The sequence below is a fragment of the Monodelphis domestica genome, chromosome 1 (assembly GCF_027887165.1).
Source record: "Monodelphis domestica isolate mMonDom1 chromosome 1, mMonDom1.pri, whole genome shotgun sequence".
Taxonomy (NCBI): Eukaryota; Metazoa; Chordata; class Mammalia; order Didelphimorphia; family Didelphidae; genus Monodelphis; species Monodelphis domestica.
In genome coordinates this window covers 593,491,687-593,514,069 of record NC_077227.1, presented here as the reverse complement: position 1 = coordinate 593,514,069, position 22,383 = coordinate 593,491,687, and the positions used below count along the sequence as shown (strand labels likewise).

Here is a 22,383-nt window from a genome sequence, read left to right as displayed (position 1 = left end):
GCTCACAAAAGATAAAATGGCTAATTTTGATTATGTAAAATTTGAAAAAAGTTTTGCCCAAACAAAAGCAAAGCAGTAACAATCAGAAAGAGAACAATTAACTAGGGAAAATTTTTTAAAGTAAAAAAAATAGGAATTGATACAAATATATAATAACAATAGTCATTCCTCAAGAGATACATTGTCAAGGGATATGAACAGGCAGTTGTCAAAGGAAAGAAATTCAAACTGTCTACAATCATATAAAAAATGCTTCAAATCACTAAGAATAATAGAAATATAAATTATAATAACTTCTATCCATCAAACTGGCAAAGATCACAATTAAGAAAGTGACAATTGTTAGAAGGGCTAGTGAAGGACAGATATACATACAGATAGGTTGGTCCTGTTATGAACTGGTCCAAATACTTGGGAAGACAATTTGGAAGAATACTTTAAAAAATCACTTCTGTAGCTCTTTAGTCTAATGACACTCTTGTTGGCATGTACCCCAAAGTGATCAGACAAAAGAAAAATTGTAACAAATAACTGGATGCAAAATGAGAGTCCATTCATGGAAAACCACTGAACAAATTACAATATTAATCCTAGTGGAATATTACTGATCCATAATAAATGCCATGAGGGAATACTTCAGAGAAACTGAGAAAGACTTACAAGAACTGACATAAAATTAAGTCAGCAGAACCAAGAGAACAATCTATATTCATTGATCATAGCATTGTAAAAGAAAACAACTGTGATAGATTCAAGAATTCTGATCACTGTAATAACCAGTCCTAATTCCAAAAGACTGATGAATCATGCTTCCCACCTCTTGCTGGACAGATGTACCATACATGCAAAGTGAGACATTTCCATTACAACATAAATTTGTTTTGCTTGATTATATTTTTATTACAAAGTTGTATTTTGGAGGAAGGAAGTTGAGAGGGGAAGTGGAGGATAATGATAATTATGCCCAGAAAGGAAAGAAAAGTGTGTTGATGAAACATTTAAAAAGACACAAAGGTAAAGGGGACAGCTGGGTAGCTCAGTGGATTGAGAGCCAGGCCTAGAGACGGGAGGTCCTAAGTTCAAATATGACCTCAGATACCTCCTAGCTGTGTGACCCTGGGCAAGTCACTTGACCCCCATTGTCTAGCCCTTACCACTCTTCTACCTTGGAGCCAATACACAGTATTGACTCCAAGACGGAAGGTAAGGTTTAAAAAAAAAAAGACACAATGGTGGGGCGGGTAAGTGGTTTAGTAGATAGAGAGCCAGGCCTGGAGTCAGGAGAACCTGGGTTCCAATCTGGTCCCAGACACTTCTTAGCTGTGTGACCCTGGAAAGTCATTTAAACCCTATTTGCTTAGCCCTTGTCCTTCTCTCTTAGAGTTGTTACTAAGACAGGAAGTAAGGGTTTAAGAAAAAGGGGGAAAATTTACACAGGGGTGTGAGGGAGATTTGGAGGAGACACAGGCAAGAAGGGCCAGTGTTGGTACTACCATATTAAACTAAATGTATGTTAAAAGGAATAGGCTGCAGGTTTCATGTACAATTCCCATTATCTGTCCTTCGTTGCGTAGGAAAATGTTCATGTTGATAGATGATTTCTCTTTTGTAACTCAAAAAAATTTAGAGAATGATTAAGAAAAAAATAATTAAAAAAAGACTGATTCTCAAAAAGCTGGAATTCCCAGGGCTTTGTCAATGTGTCTGGGAAGAACCACAGACCTTCTTCAGCCAGAGACAGTACAGCTAGAGTGACTCACATAGGAGGTAGGGCAATAGCATCAAAACAACCCCCCTTGATAGGAGGGAGCAGCAGACTCAAGAGAGATTGTGAAATGTGGTGACACGTAGAACAGTAAAAGAAAGGCAAGACTACCAGAAGTGGGTCCCAGCCTGGGCTGTAGTGACCATGTTCTATGTCTGTGTTGGGGCAATGGAGGGGGTAGGGAGGTTGACCCTTGACATATGTGGAATTTGCAAAGAATACTCATTACTTTGTAACTTGAACAATTAATGAGTGTTTGCAAGTATGGTCATCAGTGTCCCTGGGGGACATATTTCCCAAGTTTCTTTGTTAGGGTTCGAGCCCAGAAAGAACAATAAAATCCAGAGAAGGCCCTTTATGCCATAGATGTCCATGGCACAAAGATTAGGACAAAATTAGAGGATCATAGATCTAGACCTGGAAAAGGGCTTAGTGGTCATCTAGCTCAACTCCCTCATTTTATACCTGAGGACTGAAACACTGAGAAATTTGGTGATTTGTCCAGAATTAGTCAGAGGGAACATTAGGAGTCATTTATTCTAGCTCCCTCAAAATTTGCACAAGAAAAAAAGTCAAGTTCAGAGAGAAGTGACTTCTTAAAGGCCAGCTGGCTAGGACTAAATGTTAGATTTTATGACATCCATTACAGGGCTCTTTCTACTGAACCACACTGCTTGTGTGTATACCTGGCCTCCCCAACTAGATTCCATGTTCACTGTATCCCCCATAGTGTCTACCACAGTGTACTTAAATATTGAATGAATGAATGAAAATAGGTAGAGAGCTTCATTCACATATCCTCAGCACTACATTTGTTTTCAGACTGGTTATATCTTTAAGGATACAGGGTAAGAATGTGATGGGTAGGGAGGGGAACATATAGGTTAGAGACTGGATAGTACCTTTTCTCCAGGTGTGACTGAGATGCGCCAAACACAGTGCATGTGGGCAGAATAGCCATTAGGGTATTCGGGAGAGGAGAAGTTTCCAGTGCTGTCCTGAAGAGTCTCTCCACAGGCTGTTGAGGAAACCACAAATGGCAGTATCATTCATTAGATGCAATTCCCAGCACTCCTAACTTGCATCCACCCTTTCCTCAAACTCAAGCTTTATCCCTGGCAACCCTTCAAGGGTAGGGATAAGGGCGGAAACATGAGGCAAGGAAGAATCTTTAGGGGATAGCCCCGTCTCTTTAAGTTCCTTTCCCCATACACACAGATACACCACCCCCACCCCCACCCCATTCTACCTCTCCCTGCTTCTCGCTGCCAAGACAACCAGCCCTACCATGGCCGTTATCATGGCAACAAAGGATTCCTGCAGTTGAGGTCAAATTCTGGTCTAAATCTCTTCCCCTTTCATTGGGCCCCAACTCCCAGGCCAGCTGGGGGTGGGGAACAGAGAGAAGGGGACCAGGGAGTCTCCTGGCTCCTTCCATGGATTCACCTTACAAAGAACATCTGGTACCTCGAGGCATGCTCAACACCAGTATTTGGTTTATTACTCCCCAGGAGCGCTTTCACACTTCACCTTATTTCTTTTGATCCCTTCACAAGGGCATACCTTTAAGTGCTTATTTCTGGATCCAGCCTTATCCCTTGCTCCTCCCTTCAAGCCTTAAACTCACTCCCCAGGGCCTGTCCTTTAATATACTGCTTTATTCTGCATCCCGTCCCCCCCCCCCAACACTACTCCCCTTTCCTTCTTCCCTGCCTAGACCTTGGAAGGCATAGTTCTCCCTCAAGCTTGATCCTTCCCAATTTGTTCAATCTAAAGACTCTTCATTTGACTCCAAAGCCTCCTTATTCCACTAAGATTTGCATGATGCCACCCTAGTTCATCATCTCTGACAACTCTGCCCATTGTACTCTGATCAATGCAATGAAAACTCACAATTCTAGAAGACCAAAGAGAGTAAGCTTATTAGAGAGGAGATGAACCCAAAATGCAGAATGAGACATATGTTTAAAAAAAAAAAACCTCTTACCTTCTGACATAGAATCAACACTGTGTATTGGTTCCAAGGCAGAAGAGTGGTAAGGACTAGGCAGTGGGGGTTAAGTGATTTGCTCAAGGTCACACAGCTAGGAAGTATCTGAGGCCAGATTGGAACCCAGGAACTCCCATCTCTAGGCCTGGCTCTCGATCCCCTGAGCCATTTAGCTGCCCCAAGATATATATTTTTGATTCAAAGCCAACAGGGAACTTGCTTTGCTTAACTGTATATTTTTCACAAATAGATTATTTTAATTTTTTGATGTTATTATTCTGTCGGGGGAGAGGGAGAAAAATAAATGCTTAATTTAAATACAGTTAAATTATTTAAAGAAACTACTTTGTCCTTTGTGCTATGTCTTGACTCTCACTGACACTACTCAAGCAAACTCTGAGACGGATGCCCCTAACTCCCCCCCCCCCCAGACTAACTTTGACACCTAAATCTAACTTTTTCCTCTTACCTGGGCACTTGTAGAGCTTTCGGGCTTGGGCAATGTCTCCCTTACTAAGCCGAGTCCTTTGGCCAATAGGGGGTTTTACCCCATTTACATCATATTTGGGAACAATGGTGTCCAGGAAGATACCCCTGGGTAGGGAAACCAAAATCAGAATGGTAATGTTGGGAGGAAGAAAGAGAAGTCCCTTTAGCAGGGACCCACTCAAGTGTGGGCACACAGTACTGCCAGTGAATGGAGCTCCAAGAGGCTCAGTGTCTGCTTCCATAGGTCATAACCCTGCCTGAATTCAGACATTCTGCAGCAGGGTCAGGACAGGGTGGAGACAAAGTACCCTGTCATTACTATGCTATGACTAGCAACCCCACCCCATGGCAGCTGGACCCACCACGAGGCTAGAGAAGCCACAAGGGAACTCAACATTTAGGGAGAGAGGCAAAAATAAGGGATGGGATGAGGGTGTCTAGGGTCCTCCTGGCATACCTCCTATGTTCTTATTCAAAACACAGGTAGCTTTTGACCCTTTAAACCTTTATGTCATCTCCAGCTGCTCCCCACCTCTTCTCACCCCACTCACTGCTCAAGCTGACTCATGCCTGCTCTGATCCCCAATTCCTAGCAATTTACCTCGCTGGAATTAGCTGCTGTAAGGTTTGTTAACCAACTCAATCATTGGGGATAACTAAGACTGTGGGAGTCTAACAGTCCCAGCTATAGCCTTCTGTTCCCAGTGGGGAATGATGAAATCCTGCAGATTCTGCTTCCCTAGAGTCCATGATGGATTGTAAAGGTAGGGTGGGGTGGGATATGGGTCTCTGGGGGTGGGGGATGTAATGACCTCATCACTTTTCTCTGGTCTTTGATGTTGCGTCAAGGGTCTGGGAACAGCCTTGGATTGAGAAAGAGCCAGAAGGCAGGAAGAGGGAGAGAGTGGAACTGAAAGAGAAAGAGAGAGTTTGAGATTTGGCTGGAGGTAGGGTGAGGGCAAGGGGTAGAAGAACAAATTCAAGGGCAGAGGAAAAGTCAAGAAAACAGAAAGAACAGGCTGAATTAAGAGCTACCAAAGGCCAGGTCCTATATCCCATGAGAAAGGAGCTGAGATACTGACTTGAAGAGGTCTAGTGCTCTCCAAATCGCCTCCTCAAGCTTTTCTAGAAGGCAAGGCTTGAGTTTCTTCTTTGGTACTTAATGTATTACGAGTAGGTAGTCCAAATCTAATAGTAGTTGTGGCTTCTGAGAAAGGAGGGCAGATCTACTTAGAACCTCTATCCTAGATAGAGAATACCAATGGGGAAGGATGAAGGATATACTCTTAGAACATTTCTCTGGACTTTGAGGCTGCAGAAGCCCACAGGACACCTTGGGTCCTTGCTATGAAGAACCAGAGTGTCACCAGACACTAGTCACCAGAGGGCAGGACTTGGAGTCAAGAAGACTTGGATTCAAAGCCCACCTTAGACCCTAACTAGTTGTATTATGGTGGGCAAGTTCTTAGCCTCTCAGAGCCTCAGTTTCCTCATCTTTAAAATGAAGGGGTTAGAGTAGATGGTCACTTAACTTGAAGTGACAAAGGTCACTTATATAGGACCGTACTACATTGTTGTCTATCTGTCACACCAGCGCCCCATGTCAAGTCTGAAGAAATAGTGCATGCCACTGAGTGATGAGCAAGGTGAGGATGAGAGCAGTCACTGGAGACTTCAACTCTAGCTCTTACCTGGAGAAAGTGTTTCGAGCATAATGCATGATACTGTCGAAATCGTAGGTCTCCCCCAAAGATTCCACTTCCTCGAGCTCCATCTTCAGGAAATTATACTCCTGTCCTGTGGAGATGGGGTAAAGGATGCGGGGGGCAGGAGGAGGGGAAAAGGAGAGGGGAACTGCCCAGCTTTGGGGCACTGAGACAGTGTCAGAACACCTCTCTTGGGGCTAGCACACTAGGAAGGGGAGGCTTCTTGGTAAAGATCAGGCACTGATGCAGTTGGGGTCCCCAGGAGTGGGCAGCCAGGAGGAGGACAGAATGTCCTACTAAATGGCTAGCTCTGCCCAAATGTCTCAGAGGAAGCTCCAAGAGTGGACAGGGAGAGAGCAAATGGGGAAAGGGCAAGGGGAGTGGATAGGAATGCAGCCTTGGGAGTGAAAAGGAAACACTGAGATGGAAACGTCAAGATGGAGAAAAACAGGGAGACACTAAGACAAAGAGGTAAAGTCAGAAGGGGAGATGGAGATCATAACGGGAAAGGGAAAAAAGGGTGAGGAGATGAGAGATAGCAAAGAAGTGAATGGTTGGGAAAATAGCTCTCCTTGCTCCTGTCCCCACCTTTTTACCCCAGAGACCAGTTGGATTCTGGGATGATCTAAAAGTCCTATTTGGTCCAGGATATAGGATATACTGGTATTCCTAAAGTGGTTCCATAATTGGCCTATTCTACTCAAGGCCCTTTGGACTAAGGATGACCAAAGTTTCTTTGAGTTCTTTAGCCTAGAGTAGAACCCTTGGGACTTCAGAGACTAAGATCTGAACTAGGCTGAAGTTAGGGGAGTCTACTGACCACTCTCTCTTTTCTCTATGATATGGATAACAGCAGGCACCAGGCACCGGACTGGAATGCTAAGCTCATAGCCACAGAAGCAGAAAGGCTAAATGAGGAAACATAGATGGGATTACCTGGCTGGATATTCTCCCTCACGATGGCAACATGGTTGTCACGGTCAGGTCGTGTGTGCTCATGCCAAAAGCCGATAACATGGCCCAGTTCATGGACAACGATGCCAAACTTGTCACAGTTCTTCCCAATGGAGATGGCCTGGGGTCCCCCGCCCCGTCGACCCACATAAGAGCAGCACCTGGGGGGCAGGGCCAGCTCAGGGGGGCAGGGCCCGAGCTGGGGGAGTGCAGCTGACTCAGGGGGAGGAACCTGCCTGGACTATTAGTCCAGGCTGAGGGGAGGGACAGGAGCTGGGTAAAGAAGTAGGGAATGAAGGGAAGAGATGGTTTTAGGGACTAAAACCCAAGACTAAGAGTCTAGACAAACCCAGGAGGTCTGTCCCAGGGGCCAGTGACCAAGGAGATGGACATTCTAGGATGAGGAATACCATACCCATGGGCAGCACCTCCACCAATAGGTAGTGCCTAGGGAGATGCCCACATGAAAAGGACCACTTCTTTTAGGGGTGATGCCCCAGGGAAGTTTAAGCCTTAGGGTTTCCCACTCACCCGCAGGGTCGGTAGGTGAACACGATGTAACTGTCCTCATCTGTGCGCTCTAGAAAGGTGACACATGTGTGTTTCTCCCAGTGTCTCATGGCTTGCCGAAAGACTGCCCGTTGACTGCCTAAAGAAGAAAAGAGGTTGGCCAGGTTGTCACAGCTAAATAGAAGTCAGACACGAGCCAGGAACTCCAAGAGACCAACTTCTCTCCTAATCAGCTAAAAGCACTCTGCCCATTGGATCTCCTTCATTCACTGCTAAGCAATATTCATGGAAGGGGGTTGGAGAGTGGGAGAGCTGGAGAAATGAGGAGAATGGGAGAGGTCAAACTTATTTTTCTCATTCGACAGCTAGGAAACAAGATTCTTGGGGGTAGCATCGACCAAAGACAGAGCAAGAAGAGAGCCTAGAGGTCTGGTTCCCAGTCTCTGTTGTCCACTTCTATTTACTGTGAATAGAGGGGGGTCATATGTACTCTGAGGAGCATAGTGACCTAAGAGAGGAGTCAACAGGGAGAGAGCCTGATAAGTCGAGAGAGGGAGATAATATCCCTCATTGTGTTTCAGGGCTGAAGGTCAGCACTCCACTCCAGGAACCTCCTGGTGCCAAACCTCTTAAATAAGTCAGTTCAACTGACCTTGCCCACTCTCCCTTGCCCCCCTCCACTCACCAGTAAAGTTCCCTCCAATGACAAAGGGGATGATGCCATCAACCCACACTCGCTCCGGCCGGGATGTTGCTGCTCTCCGGTTGCGGGACCGGCCCCGACCCCGGCCCCCCAGCTTCTCCCGGGCCTTCCTTTGAAGCCGTCCCCGAGCATGCTGGTTGGCAGGGGTGGAACTATTTCCTGAAAGGAAAAGGGAAGAGGAATGGAGTTTTAGATGGGGGAGAGCTTGTTCATTTCCCCCCGAATGTCTGTGAGAGACCCACAGCCATCCGAGGACAAGTTTGTTCTCTTCTTTTAGCCATATCCTACATTTGTAATGGACACGGCAGTTTTAAATGCCACATCCACATATTGTCTCATTTAGTATTTAGAATGATGATGACTGCAGACAGGCAGGCTGACAGCTAAGGGCCTTTTGGGGTTTACGAAGTTCTATACACTTGCTGTACACTGCTAACATTGATACACTGCCCTTTCCATATGCGGCATCCCTCGAGCCTTGAGCTTCCTGCTATACCAAGCTGCCTTGCCCAGATTACAGAATCTCAGAACTAGGAGGATTTCAGAAGTCACAGTGTCCCCACTGAGTCCTGAATAAAAAATCTCCTCTCTAAGATCCCTGGTAAGAGTCATTTGGTCTCTGCTTGAAGACCTGCCCCTTACCACGTAAAGGCAGCCCCATTCTCCTTTTGGAGAGCTGTAACTGTTGGGAAGTTTTCCCTGATATCAAACCTAAATCTTTCTTGCTATTTCTCCCCTATTGTTCCTCTCTGGGGACAAGAGGAACAATTTTTTTTAACCTTTACCTTCTGTCCTAGAATCAATACTAAGTATCAGTTCCAAGGGAGAAGAGTGGTAAGGGCAAGGCAATTAGGGTCCAAGAACTTGCCCAGCTAGGAAGCCTTTGAGGTCAGATTTTGCAGGTCCTGCTGTCTCCAGGCCTCCACTGGGCCACCTAGCTGATCCAAGAGGAACAATGTTAATCTGTCTTCCCTATGATAGCCCTTCAAATATTTGGGGACTGCTCTCATGACCCATCTAAGTCTTCCATGCTCAAGGCTAAAAATTTCCTTGTTCCTTCAATTAATCCTATATACATGGATACACATTTCTATAGATTGCTCTATTTGAACCTCACAACCTAGTTCACCTCTTAGGGAAGGACAAAAGATCATAGGCTCATAGACTTGGAGCTGAGAGGAACCTCAGAAGCCATCTAGTCTAATTCCCTCATTTTTCAGATGAGGAAAGTGAGACCCAAAGGAAGTTCCTTGCCCAAAATCACATAAGTAATAAGGGTCAGAGGTAAGATTTGAACCTCAAGTCCTGTGACCTCAGAGCCATGGCTCTCTGGGCAATTCAACCCCTCTGGTAGTTCAACCAGGCTGACACTACTTGGACATGTTTACTTTGGGCTGTGGATTAGTCATTTGAGCTCTTGTCAACAGGAAAGCTAGATTGTCCCTCAGGTGCCATCCTTAGAAAGGCTCAGCAGTGCCCACTCCAGTTTGGAGCAGTGGTGAGACTTGAAAGAACTTAACTTGGGGCTCTCAAGGTACTATTTCAATAGGAAACCTAAGGTCCAAGGTGGGGAGAAGGAGAGGGACAACAGGCTCGTTCTTAGCACCTGATTCCACTTTTTAACCTGCCTCTGAAGGCTAACCTGCATCCAGCTCCCAGATTCTGAGCCTCTGACCTCTTCCACCCCTGAGTTGCTGGTATCCTCCCAGTGGAGAAGGAAAGGAGGGCACTTCATTTGCTGTGGACACAGGCATCAATGATATGTGGCCACATGAGAGCTAGGGGTTGAGGAAGTTCTCCTGTCCCTTGTGGGGTGTGTTCCCAGAGGGTTAGTGTTGTCCCAGTTCTTGTCCATATCACTTGCACTCCCCTGCCAAGGCAAAAAGAAAGCCTCCTGCAGAAAGCTGCAAGTGAGTAAGGGACTTGATCAGATTCCTCCAAATCTAGTGCCATAGGAGGAACCAGTGTGAGTCCTGGGTCCCTGAACCTTGGACAGCCCATGGCAGGGGACCTGTAGTAATACTTCATTGTACGTGCTGTGCTTTCTCCTAGACCAAGTTGACCCAAAATTAGAGCAATGGGCATCAGGACTGTGCTTTGGCCTTTCATATGGCCGCTGTCTTTGGAAAAGCAAAGGCATGAGGCTTTGGAGGCTGCTGGGAAGCAGGCAGTCTCCACCCTGCCTTGATGAGATCATAGTCCCCTAGGAGTAGCAGTGGCCCAGCACTGGTGATACCTGAGGCTTTGCCAGTTGCCCTGAGGATGGCCTGCTGCCTGAGTTCCGCGATCTGTTCCACCTGGAAGGCCTTCAAGTCCTCTTCATCCAGAGCAATGTCCCCAAGAAATGCAGCTAGAGAGAGGCACAATGATTAGTCAGTTTTCTTCTCCACAGTTGACAGGGGCCCTTCACTAGCTAGGAGAAACAGGCAGCAGAGGTGATGGGCCAGAACACCAGGTGAGCTCCAAATGCAGCCTTTCTGACCTCTGCTTAACTGGGGACCATGTCCTGGTCCCCATTCTCTGCCTGGTCCCTCTCCCTACCTTTCCCCAAATCTCATCCCCATAGGCTGTTAAGTATCCACAGGAGAAAGGCAGAGAGAAACAGAGAGACAAAGACAGAGAGGAAAATGGGTAGTGGGTCCTCTAGGGAGATTTCAAAGGTTTTTTTCCTCAATGAGCATCCCTGCTAAAGCAAAGTCTAGTGGCCTAATTTTGAGAAGGAACATCTCCAAAAACTTGAGTCAACTGAAAGATTTGGAAAACAGACACACAACAGAAGAAACTCTAGAATCAAAGTCTATAGTAACAATAGCACTTCCTTGGACAATGTTTAAGCTTGATAGCTTATAATTCACCACAACCCTGTGAGGTGGGTACTATGAGTATAGTTATGGCCATTTTACAGGTGAAGAAACTAAGGGTCTGAGAAAGGTTTGGTTCAAATGCCTGAACATCTGGGCTGAGTCTATTTCCTTTTGGAGAATTCTGAGGCAAAGAAGGAAGCAGAGAGTAGAGAAAGAATTGTCTCGGGGAAATAGGAGTGAGTTGGAAGGGGGTTGAAGCTGTAGGGGAGGTGGGGTAGGAGCTGAAAGTCATTTCTCTATAGCTCCGCCCATGGAGACATCTGCTTCACATCCTACAGTTCAGCCAGGGCTTGGCTGTCCAAATTAAACAAATTGTTTTAACCTTGGGTCTTGACACAGATTTCTCTGCCCCAAATGGCCTGCTCTGTGGAAACACATTCATTTATTCAAACACACATACAGGTATACAAAGACTCACCTGTGGTCCCCAATGGTCTTAGAGACACAAAGAAATTCTTCCCACTACATCATTTAGTAGGCAAACTAAACACAGACAGACACACACTCTCAAAAGTGGAGTGGGGCATGTATACTAAGAACAGAGTCAGTTAAGGAGTTCAAATCTAGTCTCTAACATTTAGCAGTGTGACCCTGGGAAAGTCACTTAACTGTCATTGCCTAGCCCATACTACTCTTCTGCCTTGGAACCAATACACAACACTGACTCTAAGTCAGAAGGTTGGTTACTAATATGACCACATTCAGTTAGTGGCAAGAGAGAGCATCTGAACCCAGATCTTCTGATTCTAAAGCCAATGCTCTTTCTATTAGGCCTTGGATCTTCCTCATAGGCCCAAAATTCATGCTAACACAGATACACACCATCACAGATGAGTACAGACATATGCATACAACTTTGCAAACTGCAAAAAAAAAAAAAACAAGTCATGCTCAAAGGAATAAAACTTCATTATTGTCTCACTGAGTAGTCCTGAACTTTTGTCTCTAATCCATCAGTATGACTTGCTCATCACACTCAAATACAGAACACCCAATTTGTGCCATCTGAAGACTGGATCCCACTCTCAAAGTCCACAGGAAAGACCTTATTGGATTACCTACAACTGAGGCAACAAAGAAGCTAGACAAGGGGAGGAGAGTGACACAGGAATCTGGGAGCAGTTGGTCCTCTTCCAGAAATAGGGAAGGATGCTGTGGAAAGAGCTCTGATGGCTCCATTGTAGGGTCTTAGTCACTGAAATCTTCAGACCTTTCCTTTCCTCTTCTACAAAATGATGGGCTTTAATGAGATGATATCTAAGCTGATCTCTTTCCAGCTCTAAATCCCATGATCCCTCAAGGGTACACTCTCACCTGCACACTGTTGTCTAGTCATATGCATAAACATTCATTTGCTTAGGTAGCTTTACGGGCACCCATCCGCAAATACTAAGCACATGTATACATGTAACAATAATAATCCCAAAAATTTGTACCGAATTTTAAGCTTTCCAAAGCTTTCCAAAGCACTAGCTCATCTATTCATCTCCTTTTTCTTAAACACACGAGTGCACTTTTAGGGGCGGGAACTGCAGAAGTGTTCAACTTTACAATCCTTCCCTGCCAAATGTGCTTCATCAACTGCCAGCTGAGAGGAGCCCCTGAAGAGGCTGAAATGATTCTAAATTGGAACCCTAAATTCTAAGCATTTGGGGCATTGACTGGTATAAGGCATCAGAAAGAGGAAGGGCCCAGCTGGGGGGACAGTGAAATTTGGGGGCCAGGAGGTAGTTTAAAAAGGTAGACCAGGTCATAATACACAAGGGAATTGTGGGATGATGGGCTTTCCTAATGTACTCAGGGAATCTCAGAGCAGGTCAGGCCTGGATCAGGGAGCCCCATGGGATGGAATGGGATGTCATGGCTGAAGAATGTGTGGGAACAGCCGTGGGGGGAGGGAGGGAAGAGAGAAGTAAAAGGAGAGCTAGGGATGTGGGAGAGCCCCAGGATGGAGAGGAGGAGGGATTTCTGGTGGAGGAACCAGGAATATCACACCCATTAGGGAATTCCCTCTCTGCCAAAGGCTGGAAAAATTGGCTTCTACAGAACCAGTGCCTTCCCTCCTCCATCCGGAAGGAAACTCTGGGGTCAGAGTCGGTTGTTTTCAGCTGGGGATCAAAAGTTTTTGTTTTTGTTTTCTGGTTGTGAACTAGCCCGGGGTATTCACAGCCCTACAGCAAAGGCAAGGCTGAACCTTAGGAGCCTGGGGGCCCTAGAAGCTGCAAACTCAGGGTTAGGCCCTCCCCTTCAGTGCTTCCAAGTATTCCCCCTTGCTCTGGTCATCCCCTCCCAGAGCATTCACTGAGTGCCAGGGGGAGGTGTGAGTGCGTTCCAGTAGGCACACACTGGGTTATGACATATGACACATGACATACGTGATTCCATATCCAAGCAAATGCAGATAACCACCCATCCCTGCATCCATATGGATGGATTCCTTCTTGATCACATCTATGGAAACATGTGCTCATAGAAATATTCCATCTTGTCCAGAAAAACACCTGAGCACACTCAAATGCTTCATCATCACGGTGCCTACACTTCTACGCCAATTTTGAAAACACACCCACCTTTGTACAGTCTCTTCCTACAATCCATCCTCCAGACAGCTGCCACAGTGATTTTCCGAAAGCACTGGCCTGACCATGTCTCTCCTCGACTCAATAAAGTCCAATGGCTTTTAGGACCAAATATAAACAAACTCCTCTGTTTGGCTTTTTTATGTTTTCACAATCTGGCCCCTACTTACCTAGCCAACCCTCTACAGGTCAGCCAGACTGGCCTGCTTGCATTTCAGCACACATAATACTCTGTTCCAGCTCAAAACCCATGATGAGTCCACGATCTCTCTTCTCTGAATCTTTGTACTGACTTTCCACTCATACCTGGAAAGCACTTTATTCATTCTTCTGTCTTTGTAGAATTCCTTGTTTCCTTCTTTTTAATTTTTTTAACCCTTACCTTCTGTCTTAGTATCAATTCTAAGATAGAAGAGTGGTAAGGAGTAGACAATTGGGATTAAGTGACTTGCTAGGCCACATAGCTAGGAAGTGTCTGAGGGCACATTTGAACCCAGGTCCCCTCAACTCCAGGCCTGATGCTCTACCTAGTTGCCCCTCCTTATTTTCTTCTAAACTCAGTTCAAGTGCCACTTTCTACATAAACTCTTTCCATATTTTCTTAGCTGCTAATAAACATTTCTCTTCCCCAAAATTGCCTTTAAAAAAAAAAACAACATGGCATTATCGCTAGAAAATCAGCCTTGAAGCCAGGAGTTCAAGATCTACCTCTGACACATATTATAGTGTGATTCTAGGCAAATCACAACCTCTAAACGTTTTACATAATTCTTTAAGGTTATAAATTTCAGAGAAGACACCAACCTGTGTTGTAAAGATGGAAAGCGGTTAAATAAATAAATGCTCATTGATTAATTGGGGGTGATGATGGTAAGAGCTGAGCCACACCAGCAAATTCTGGTTCATCCAAAATGGATGGCCACCTTTCCTTTTTGCAGAAGGACCTGAGAAGAAGTCATATTTATTTGACTCTTCCAAGTCAGGTATTTAAAGACTGATGTGTTTGGGGAGGGGATTAGGAGTGGGGGAATAGGGCAAAGAAACAGCTGGCCCTTCTGGGAACTGCTCCTAAGGGGACAAGTTTGTCCTTTCTCCTCTATCAACTATCACTCTATAATCGGTGACAGGCATTGGAGGGATAAACCTGAGGATATAATTTTCATTGCTCAGCATTGGGATGTTGGGCTTTATGACCTGCCCCCCCCCAGCATACCTGCCCCCACCAAAGCTGCTGGTCAGACACCAACAGTATCCCCATCTCTTTCTACATCAGGTCTAGGGTAGTCCTGGGCTTTTCTTTCTCCCTCGGGGCCCCAAAGAAAAGAACTGAACAAAGGAGTAAGTGGTGAGTGGGTGGGAGGTGAGTCATTTAATATGTCTGGGAGTAAAGCCTGCAGGGGCCAGTAAACCACCTCCCTCCATAATTTCCTGGGGACCAAACAAGCCTTGATTTACTGATTAAGGTAGACAAAATAGGAAAAGCAGAATAAAACAAAACACTTAAAGCAGTAGACTGACCATAGGGAGAACTGGATTCTGGTCATTTTTGCACTCTCAACCTTGGTTTCCCCATTTGTAAACTGAGGTTAGATGGCTGATCTCTAAAGTCCATTCTTGATCTAACATGTCATAAGTTTATGATGCCATTATGGGCTTTGAGAAACCCCAAGGGGGTAAGGATGGTGAAAGGAGTTATGTTCTTAATTATCCCAGTTACACACCCCACCTTCTTCTGGGCAATTCCTCTACCTCCTCTCAGGCCCATCAAGGTGCCAACTGTGGCAGGAGAGTTGCCCAGCAGCTGAGGTGAGGTACAGGAGATGAGAGGCAGATATATCCTCTAGGGAGGAGATCAACTGTCTCAAAATCTTTTCCATTTCCATCATCCTCTTCTCTTTTGCTCATTTTCTTCTTGAGATCTTTCCCCAGGTTCTTTGTGAAGGATCCCTCCATCCCAACCTCTAAGATATAGCTTCTGGATGGGAGGGAGTCAGACTTAGAGATAGGGTGCCTATGTAGCATTCCATCCTAGGTCCCTTTGCCCCTAGTTCCCTGAATTATTCTAGCCAATGAGGCCAGAGTTAGGTAGGAACTCTGGACTTTGGAACTTCCAGGCAATGTGGGGCTTGGAAGCAAGACTGATTCCACTGCTTCCTTAAAATGTTCTTAGAGGAGCATCTAGATGGCTCATGGACAGAGAGTCAGACCTGGAGACAGGACAGGAGGTCCTGGGTTCAAATTTGACCTCTGATACTTCCTGAGCAAGTGTGTGACCCTGAGCAAGTCACTTAACCCCAATTGCCCACTCTTGACTGCTCTTCTGTCTTGGAACTGATACTTAGTCTCAGTTCTAAAACAGTAGGTAAGGGTTAAAAAAATCTACTTGGAGAAAGGAAACAATGAAACAGACTCTAAATAAGACGTAATTCAGGAAACATAGGGTAGTTGAGAGAAAAGGATGCTGGATCTGGAGTCATAAGACCTGGGTTTTAATTGTGGCTCTTCCACTCACTACCTATGTGACGTCAGACAAAAGCCTTAACCTCAGTGAAATTTGGTTTCCTAATCTCTAAAATGGGAGGAAGGGGTTTGGCAGACAATTAGCAAAGATGAAAAAGTTGAGGAATAGTCGATGCCAGAAGGATTGTGGAAAGGCAGACACAGGTTATGTGAATGGATACAATCATTCTAGAAAGCAATATGGAATTATGCAAATAGAGGGATTCCAAAATCTATATACTTTGGGAGATTAAATTGCTGGTATGTATCCCAAAAAGGTGACTAACAAAAAGAACAGTCACACATATATCAAAATATTTATAGTAGCCCATTTTGTGGGTAGCGAAGAACTAGAAATAAAGGAGATGTTCATCAGCTGGGAAGGATAGACAAATTGTGGCACATAAATGTAATGGAAGATGACTTCACTCTAAAATCTAAGAAACAATGAGTTTCTCAATCTAAGAAATGAGTACAGAGAAGGACGGAATGACATATGAAGTGAGGAAAACAATACACACAATGACTACCACAATATAAATGGAAGGAACAACCTCCACAAAACAATGGAAACTTAATGTTGCAAAATCATAATGAATAAGTTTGGCCCTCAAAAAGAGATATAAGAGAATACCTCACTCTGCTTTTTGGAAGAGATGAGAGTGTTGAACATCTCATATCACCTCAGACTTTTTGATAACTTGTTTGGTTTCTCCTTTTTTCTCATTTTAAAAAAGTCTTTGTTATAAGGGATGGGAAGAGACAAAAAGGAAAGATAAGGCAGAAATGCAGATGATGTAAAACAAAAGACATTAACAAAATATTTTTAAAACAAAGCTAAAAATAAAGGTGCTGGACTCAATAAACAGTCTCTAAGGTCCTTTCCAGCCCTCAGTCTATAATCTAACTGTTCCTCAACTCTCCCAGGATCCTTCCCAAGGGAGCAAAAATATTCATGGATTCCTTTTAGGGGATCTCTCAAAGCTGTCTTGATGGCAACAGCAGTTGGTGAGTTCAAATAAAAGGGGGGATGGGCTCTGACTATTCCCAGGACAACCCAGACACAAGGCTGTTTCTACCTTATTGATAGGAATGTTAACTCTCGGAGACTGCAGGCCCCTCTCAGCTATGTACAAAAGTGGGGGAGGGAGTGGAGTTGAGCAGGAAGGCAAATTCTGTCTCTAGGAAGCAAGGGCACATTGCTACCACCACCCCCTTCCATCCATTTCAAGGTCAGGACTTTGGCCATTGTTTCAGGGATGACATGGCACTGGAGGAAAGAACCAGCCAGGAAAGGTAGCTAGACATTGGGTATATCCAAGCAGTCCTTGGCTCTTGGGACATAGAGACAATATGAATGGGGTAGGGAGGGAGGAATGAAAGAAAAGCAAGAGAAGTTGGGGGAGGGAATAACATATGGAAGCGTAATTACTCCCTGAGCATGACGAGGTGTAATCTGGTAGACAGAACTCCTAGATGGACTTCTCTGGCTGATTTGGGTGCTGCTTACATCCTCCCTTTGTGGTGGGTATCAGGTCATGCCAATCAGTAGTAAGTTCAATTCCACAAACATTTACTAAGCACCTGTCATGTGCAAAACACAGCTAGATGGTTCAGTGGATAGAGTACGGGCTTGGAGTCAGGAAGACTCATCTTCCTGAGTTCAAATTGGACCTCAGACACTTACTAGCTGTGTGATCCTGGGCAAGTCACTTAACTCTGTTTACCTCAATTTCCCCATGAAATAAGCTGGAGAAGGAAATAACAAACTACCGCAGTAGTTTGCCAAGAAAACTCCAAATGGGTCATGATGAGTTGGATGTGACTGAAAACCACTGAATGACAACAAAACAAAACAGAGCACACTGCTGAGCTTTGGAGAAGAAGTTAAATTAAGGGCCTATGATTCAGAAGAGGAGTAACATATTATATAGAAATAGGGGGCAGCTAGATGGCTCAATAGGTTGAGAGCCAGGCCTAGAGACAGGAGGTTCTGAGTTCAAATATGATTGCAGATACTTCTTAGCTGTGTGACCCTGGGCAAGTCACTTAACTCCCATTGCCTAGCTCTTACTGCTCTTCTGCCTTAGAACCAATAAACACACAGTATTGATTCTAAGATGGAAGGTAAGGGTTTATACCTATTTTTCTATATATCTATATCTCCCAAAATTCTCTATATATGTATACATACATACATATGTCCCCAAACTTTAATGCAAATGAGCATAGTACAAAATGCTTTGAGTGTTCAGAAGTGGGAGAGATCAAATATGGTCAGAGGAATTTCCATCTGAAAATGGATTTACAGAATCCAGACACACATAGTAGCAGCAAAAGCAGAATGTGAACCATGTCCTCTGACGAATTCATTGCTCTTTTCTATAGGCAATGGGAAGTCCATGAAGAGTTCTGAGCAGAGGAGTGTCCTATACAGAGGAACCCTTCCTATGACAACACATGAAGGACAAATGGAAGGCAAGAGGGAATGAGAGTGGTCAGATCAATGGTAATGATGACCTGTCCCAAGTTGATAGCAATAGGAGTAGGTTCAAGGGGACAAATGAAAGAGATATCATGGTGAAAGGATTGACAAAACTTGGTGTCTGATTTGATATGAGAGCTCCAGGGAGGAAGAAAAGAATCCAAGTTGTTTCCAACATGGGAGCCCGGGTGACAATACCAGCAGAAGAAAGGAAAGTTTACAGGATTTTTATTTATATATTTTTACTTTTTTTAATGAGGATGGGTGAAGAAATGGAGATTGGGAACTTGGGTTTGGAAATTACCAGATAGGTAAGAAAAGAATGCTGGGTCTGACCTGCAGCTTGGCTTGTCATTGTCCCATGGCCTCCTTGCCATCACTGTGGGTTAGGGGCTGTCTCCTCAGCCTCACCTGGTTAGTTTTGCTATAATTCTGGGCTTTCTCTTGAGCAAGCAGGTGCTCTGCCCCATTTCTATGACTACCTCTTACTCAGATCCCCTTACCAGTGGAGCCTAGTCTCAGAGTAACCTTTCAAACGGAAAACCCAAGGGAAAAAGGAAATAGTGGAAACAGGCAAATAAGATGATATTTATAAAGTGTTTAACATAGTGTCTGATTCATAGTAGGTGCTTGATAGAAAGACCCTTAGAAATCATTTAGTCCAGTGACTCAACAGAAGTTACCTATTCCCCTATCCCATGATCATCTTTCTGTCTTCTGACTGGTACTGCTTACTTGGCACTTATATTAGTTGTTACTAATGGATTTATACATATATCTTATCTTCCATCTAGACCATTGATGGCAAACCCTTAGAGGGGCAGGTGATGTCCTCAGGTGTGCATGGAGAGGGGAAAGGGAGCAGCCTGGTCCCATGTCCCTCTGGCTTTCTAGTAAGCAACTCTGGTGAATTCTGTGCTGGGATAACGGCAGGCATGCCCACAAAGAGGGCTCTGAGTGTTCCCCTCCCCCCAGCATGTATGCCATAGGTTTGCCACCATGGATCTAGACTAATATGCTCTATGAGGACAGGAAACCCCATGTTGCACATTTTTCAGTAATCCCCAGAGTTTGTGGTTCCATCAGCCATGCTCATAATATCCGTTTCTTCTTTCAGAAAGAAAGGAGATACAAACTCCTTTAGCGAGACCTAGACCATGACTGTGGAGATATAGGGATGGGGCCATGGACTCTCCTTTCACCTGATAACTGTCCTCTACCTGTTCCCTTTCCCAACTTTCTCCCTGCAAATAGAGAAAGGAAGAAACTGAAGCATCATGACATCAAATAAAAGTGCTATAAACAATCTTATCTTCTCAAATTTTTCTTTTATTTGACAAACATTAACATTTGTCACCTATTATACACTAGGCACCATGGCTACCAAGATAGCTCACACATAAGCCCTGATCCCAAGGTATTAACAATTATCTAAAAGAGGGGAAGTTAGGCATCTAGATGGTTCAGTGGATACAGAACCAGGCTTAGAGACAGGAGGTCCTGGGTTCAAATTTGACCTCAGATTCTTCCTAGCTTTGTGACTCTGGACATGTCACTTAACCCTAATTGCCTAGCCTTTACCACTCTTCTGCCCTAAAACCTAAGATGGATCCTAAGATGGAAGGCAAACAACAACAAAAAAACTAGATAAAAGAAGACCCTGACAAAGAATAAAGTCAAAGAAGAAGTCCACACAATGGAAAATCTGAGCAATGACTTTACTTGGTGGGGGTGGGGCAGGGCAAGGAAGTTAAAGAAGAGAGAGATGGGGAAGGCTTCATGAAGGAGGCACCTAAATTGGCCAGTTTAAGGGGGATGGGGGTGATCAGGAGGGTTCAGTTAACTGTGAAACTGGAGAAGTAGGAAATCCATTCCAGACACAGGATATGGCATGAGCATATCAATCAATCAGCAAGCAGTTATTAATCACCTCCTAAATGCCAGACACCATTTGAGCCCATAGGGATACAAGCACAAAGAATGAAACAATCCTTATTGGTAATGAGCTTAGGTTCTGTTCTAAGGACAGGGTGGGAGAAGGCAGAATGGGAAAGGCCTAAAGATATGTCCAGTTTGACTATGGCATAGAATAAAGGAAAGGAATTAAGGGCAATAGGAGTAGAAAGGCAGATTGGAGCCCAAAGAAGCCTTGGAATTCCAGAATCAGGACTTTATACTTTATTTGGTAGGCAATGGGTAGCTGCTGAAGGTATTTTGAGTAGGAGTAACATATTGGGTATGAAGATTTGGAAGAATACTCAGGGAGATATTATCTAGGTCTCTCCTTTATATTTATTTATGTTATGAGTTGCATGTACAGGTCTCATCCTCTATAAGCTCCTTGAGAACTCACTGTCATTTTAACAAAATTCTCAAACTCCCACCACTGAGCACCATGCCTTGTACTTAGCAAACATTTATTAAATGTTTCTTGAACTGAAGTCAACAAAGGATCCTGCTTAGAAATGAAGGCAGACCTGGATACCGATGAGTAGGGGAAATGGCTTGGCTCCTTTTTCTGTCTTGAGGACCTTCTGTCCCTGCAGTGGTCCACCTCCACCAAGAAGCCTGCCAGGGCAGTAACCCAGTGAATTGAAGAGATTGGAATAAGTCCTTAGAAGGAGACCATTCTCTATAAGTAACCCCAGTCTCAGAGTCCAGACTCACCCAGAAGGCTTTCCCATCAGCCTTGAGCATTCTTCCATCACTCCATTCCCTTTTCTTCTCCTCCTCCCCCACCCCAAACTCCTTCAGAGAGAACTGGATCCTGAATCAGAAAGTCTAGGAAAAGCCCAGCTATCACTATCCTCTGGGCGGCTCCTTGTCCCCAGGCAACCCTGTTCCAGGACTTCCTATGACATAAAATGGCCCTGTGGCCTGGCCATCTGGACCTTCCTAGGGCAGGACCCTTTGGATGATAGGGTTAAACACACTTTCCAATGAGCCACAGTGGGACCACACACCCCCTATGTCTCCACCCCACCACACAGAACCCAGGCTCTGACCTCTGCTAATTAACCTCCTATCCCTATGGGGAGGGAAAGTGGATACTGAAGGTCCCACTTACTTCTCTTGGTATCCTCCCTTTCCCTACCACCAACTTCGCCTTATGGGTGGTGGATGCCCGGAGCCTGCTCCTGGCATGTGGGAAAAGGTTAATTCCCTCTCTCGGTTGTGTTCATTGATTTTGACAGCTGATTAACCAGTCTCCTCCAGCACGGTGGGGGCTTACAACCACCCAAAGAATCCCAGGCAACAAGAGAAACCGGAAATCTCCCCTTTCATTTAAAAAACTCCCTTCTCCTCCTTGGGTAGGGGCCTGCCCCGATTAGGCCCGCAGGGATTTCCCAACCTCTCCCCCTTACCACTAGTAGCCAGGGAGCCCCAAGGGCCATCTAGATAGACTGGAAAACTTCTACTGCTCCAGAGTAGGAGATTGGGGGTGGGGGGTGTTGAGAGAAAGGAAAACTGCACAGGGGAACAGACATATACCCGAATGTGGCCAAAAACTTTCCAGTGGATAGAAAGATACTACCCAGCAGCTGCCCTCTCTGGATCCAGGGAAATTTCCCCAGGAATCCTCTCCTGGAATCAGAGAAGTAGCAGCAGGCAGCGGCAACAGGCAGTGGTAGCAGCAGCAAAACTTCTGTCCTAGAAGTCCCCCAAACTTCCCCCTCCCTCTCTCCCTCTCTCTTTTGTTCCCCGCTGCATTGCCAACCAGGCAGGCTCGGCTTCCCACACTGGACTGTCCTCCCCCAACCCCAACCCCAAATAGACCCCGTGGCGTGGCGGGGATCCTCCTGCCTCCTCTCTCATACTCCCCCCAGCCCCCGACTCTT

The 22,383-nt window shown here is 45.1% G+C and overlaps 1 protein-coding gene across 2 annotated transcripts in view; it reads right to left on the bottom strand.

Annotated features, from left to right (window-relative positions):
- BMP1 (bone morphogenetic protein 1) overlaps positions 1-22,383 on the bottom strand; it is a 59,786-nt gene that overhangs the window by 37,123 nt on the left and 280 nt on the right. For both annotated transcript variants that reach the window (XR_008915576.1, XM_056813685.1), the window contains exons 2-8: positions 10,354-10,467; positions 8,100-8,276; positions 7,436-7,553; positions 6,887-7,065; positions 5,936-6,041; positions 4,225-4,349; positions 2,668-2,783 (exon numbers count right to left, since the gene is read on the bottom strand). Coding sequence is in view for 1 of the 2 variants with exons in the window: in XM_056813685.1 (XP_056669663.1) it covers positions 2,668-2,783; positions 4,225-4,349; positions 5,936-6,041; positions 6,887-7,065; positions 7,436-7,553; positions 8,100-8,276; positions 10,354-10,467 (935 nt within the window). In the remaining variant the exon portion in view is untranslated. The remainder of the gene's footprint in view (positions 1-2,667; positions 2,784-4,224; positions 4,350-5,935; positions 6,042-6,886; positions 7,066-7,435; positions 7,554-8,099; positions 8,277-10,353; positions 10,468-22,383) is intronic.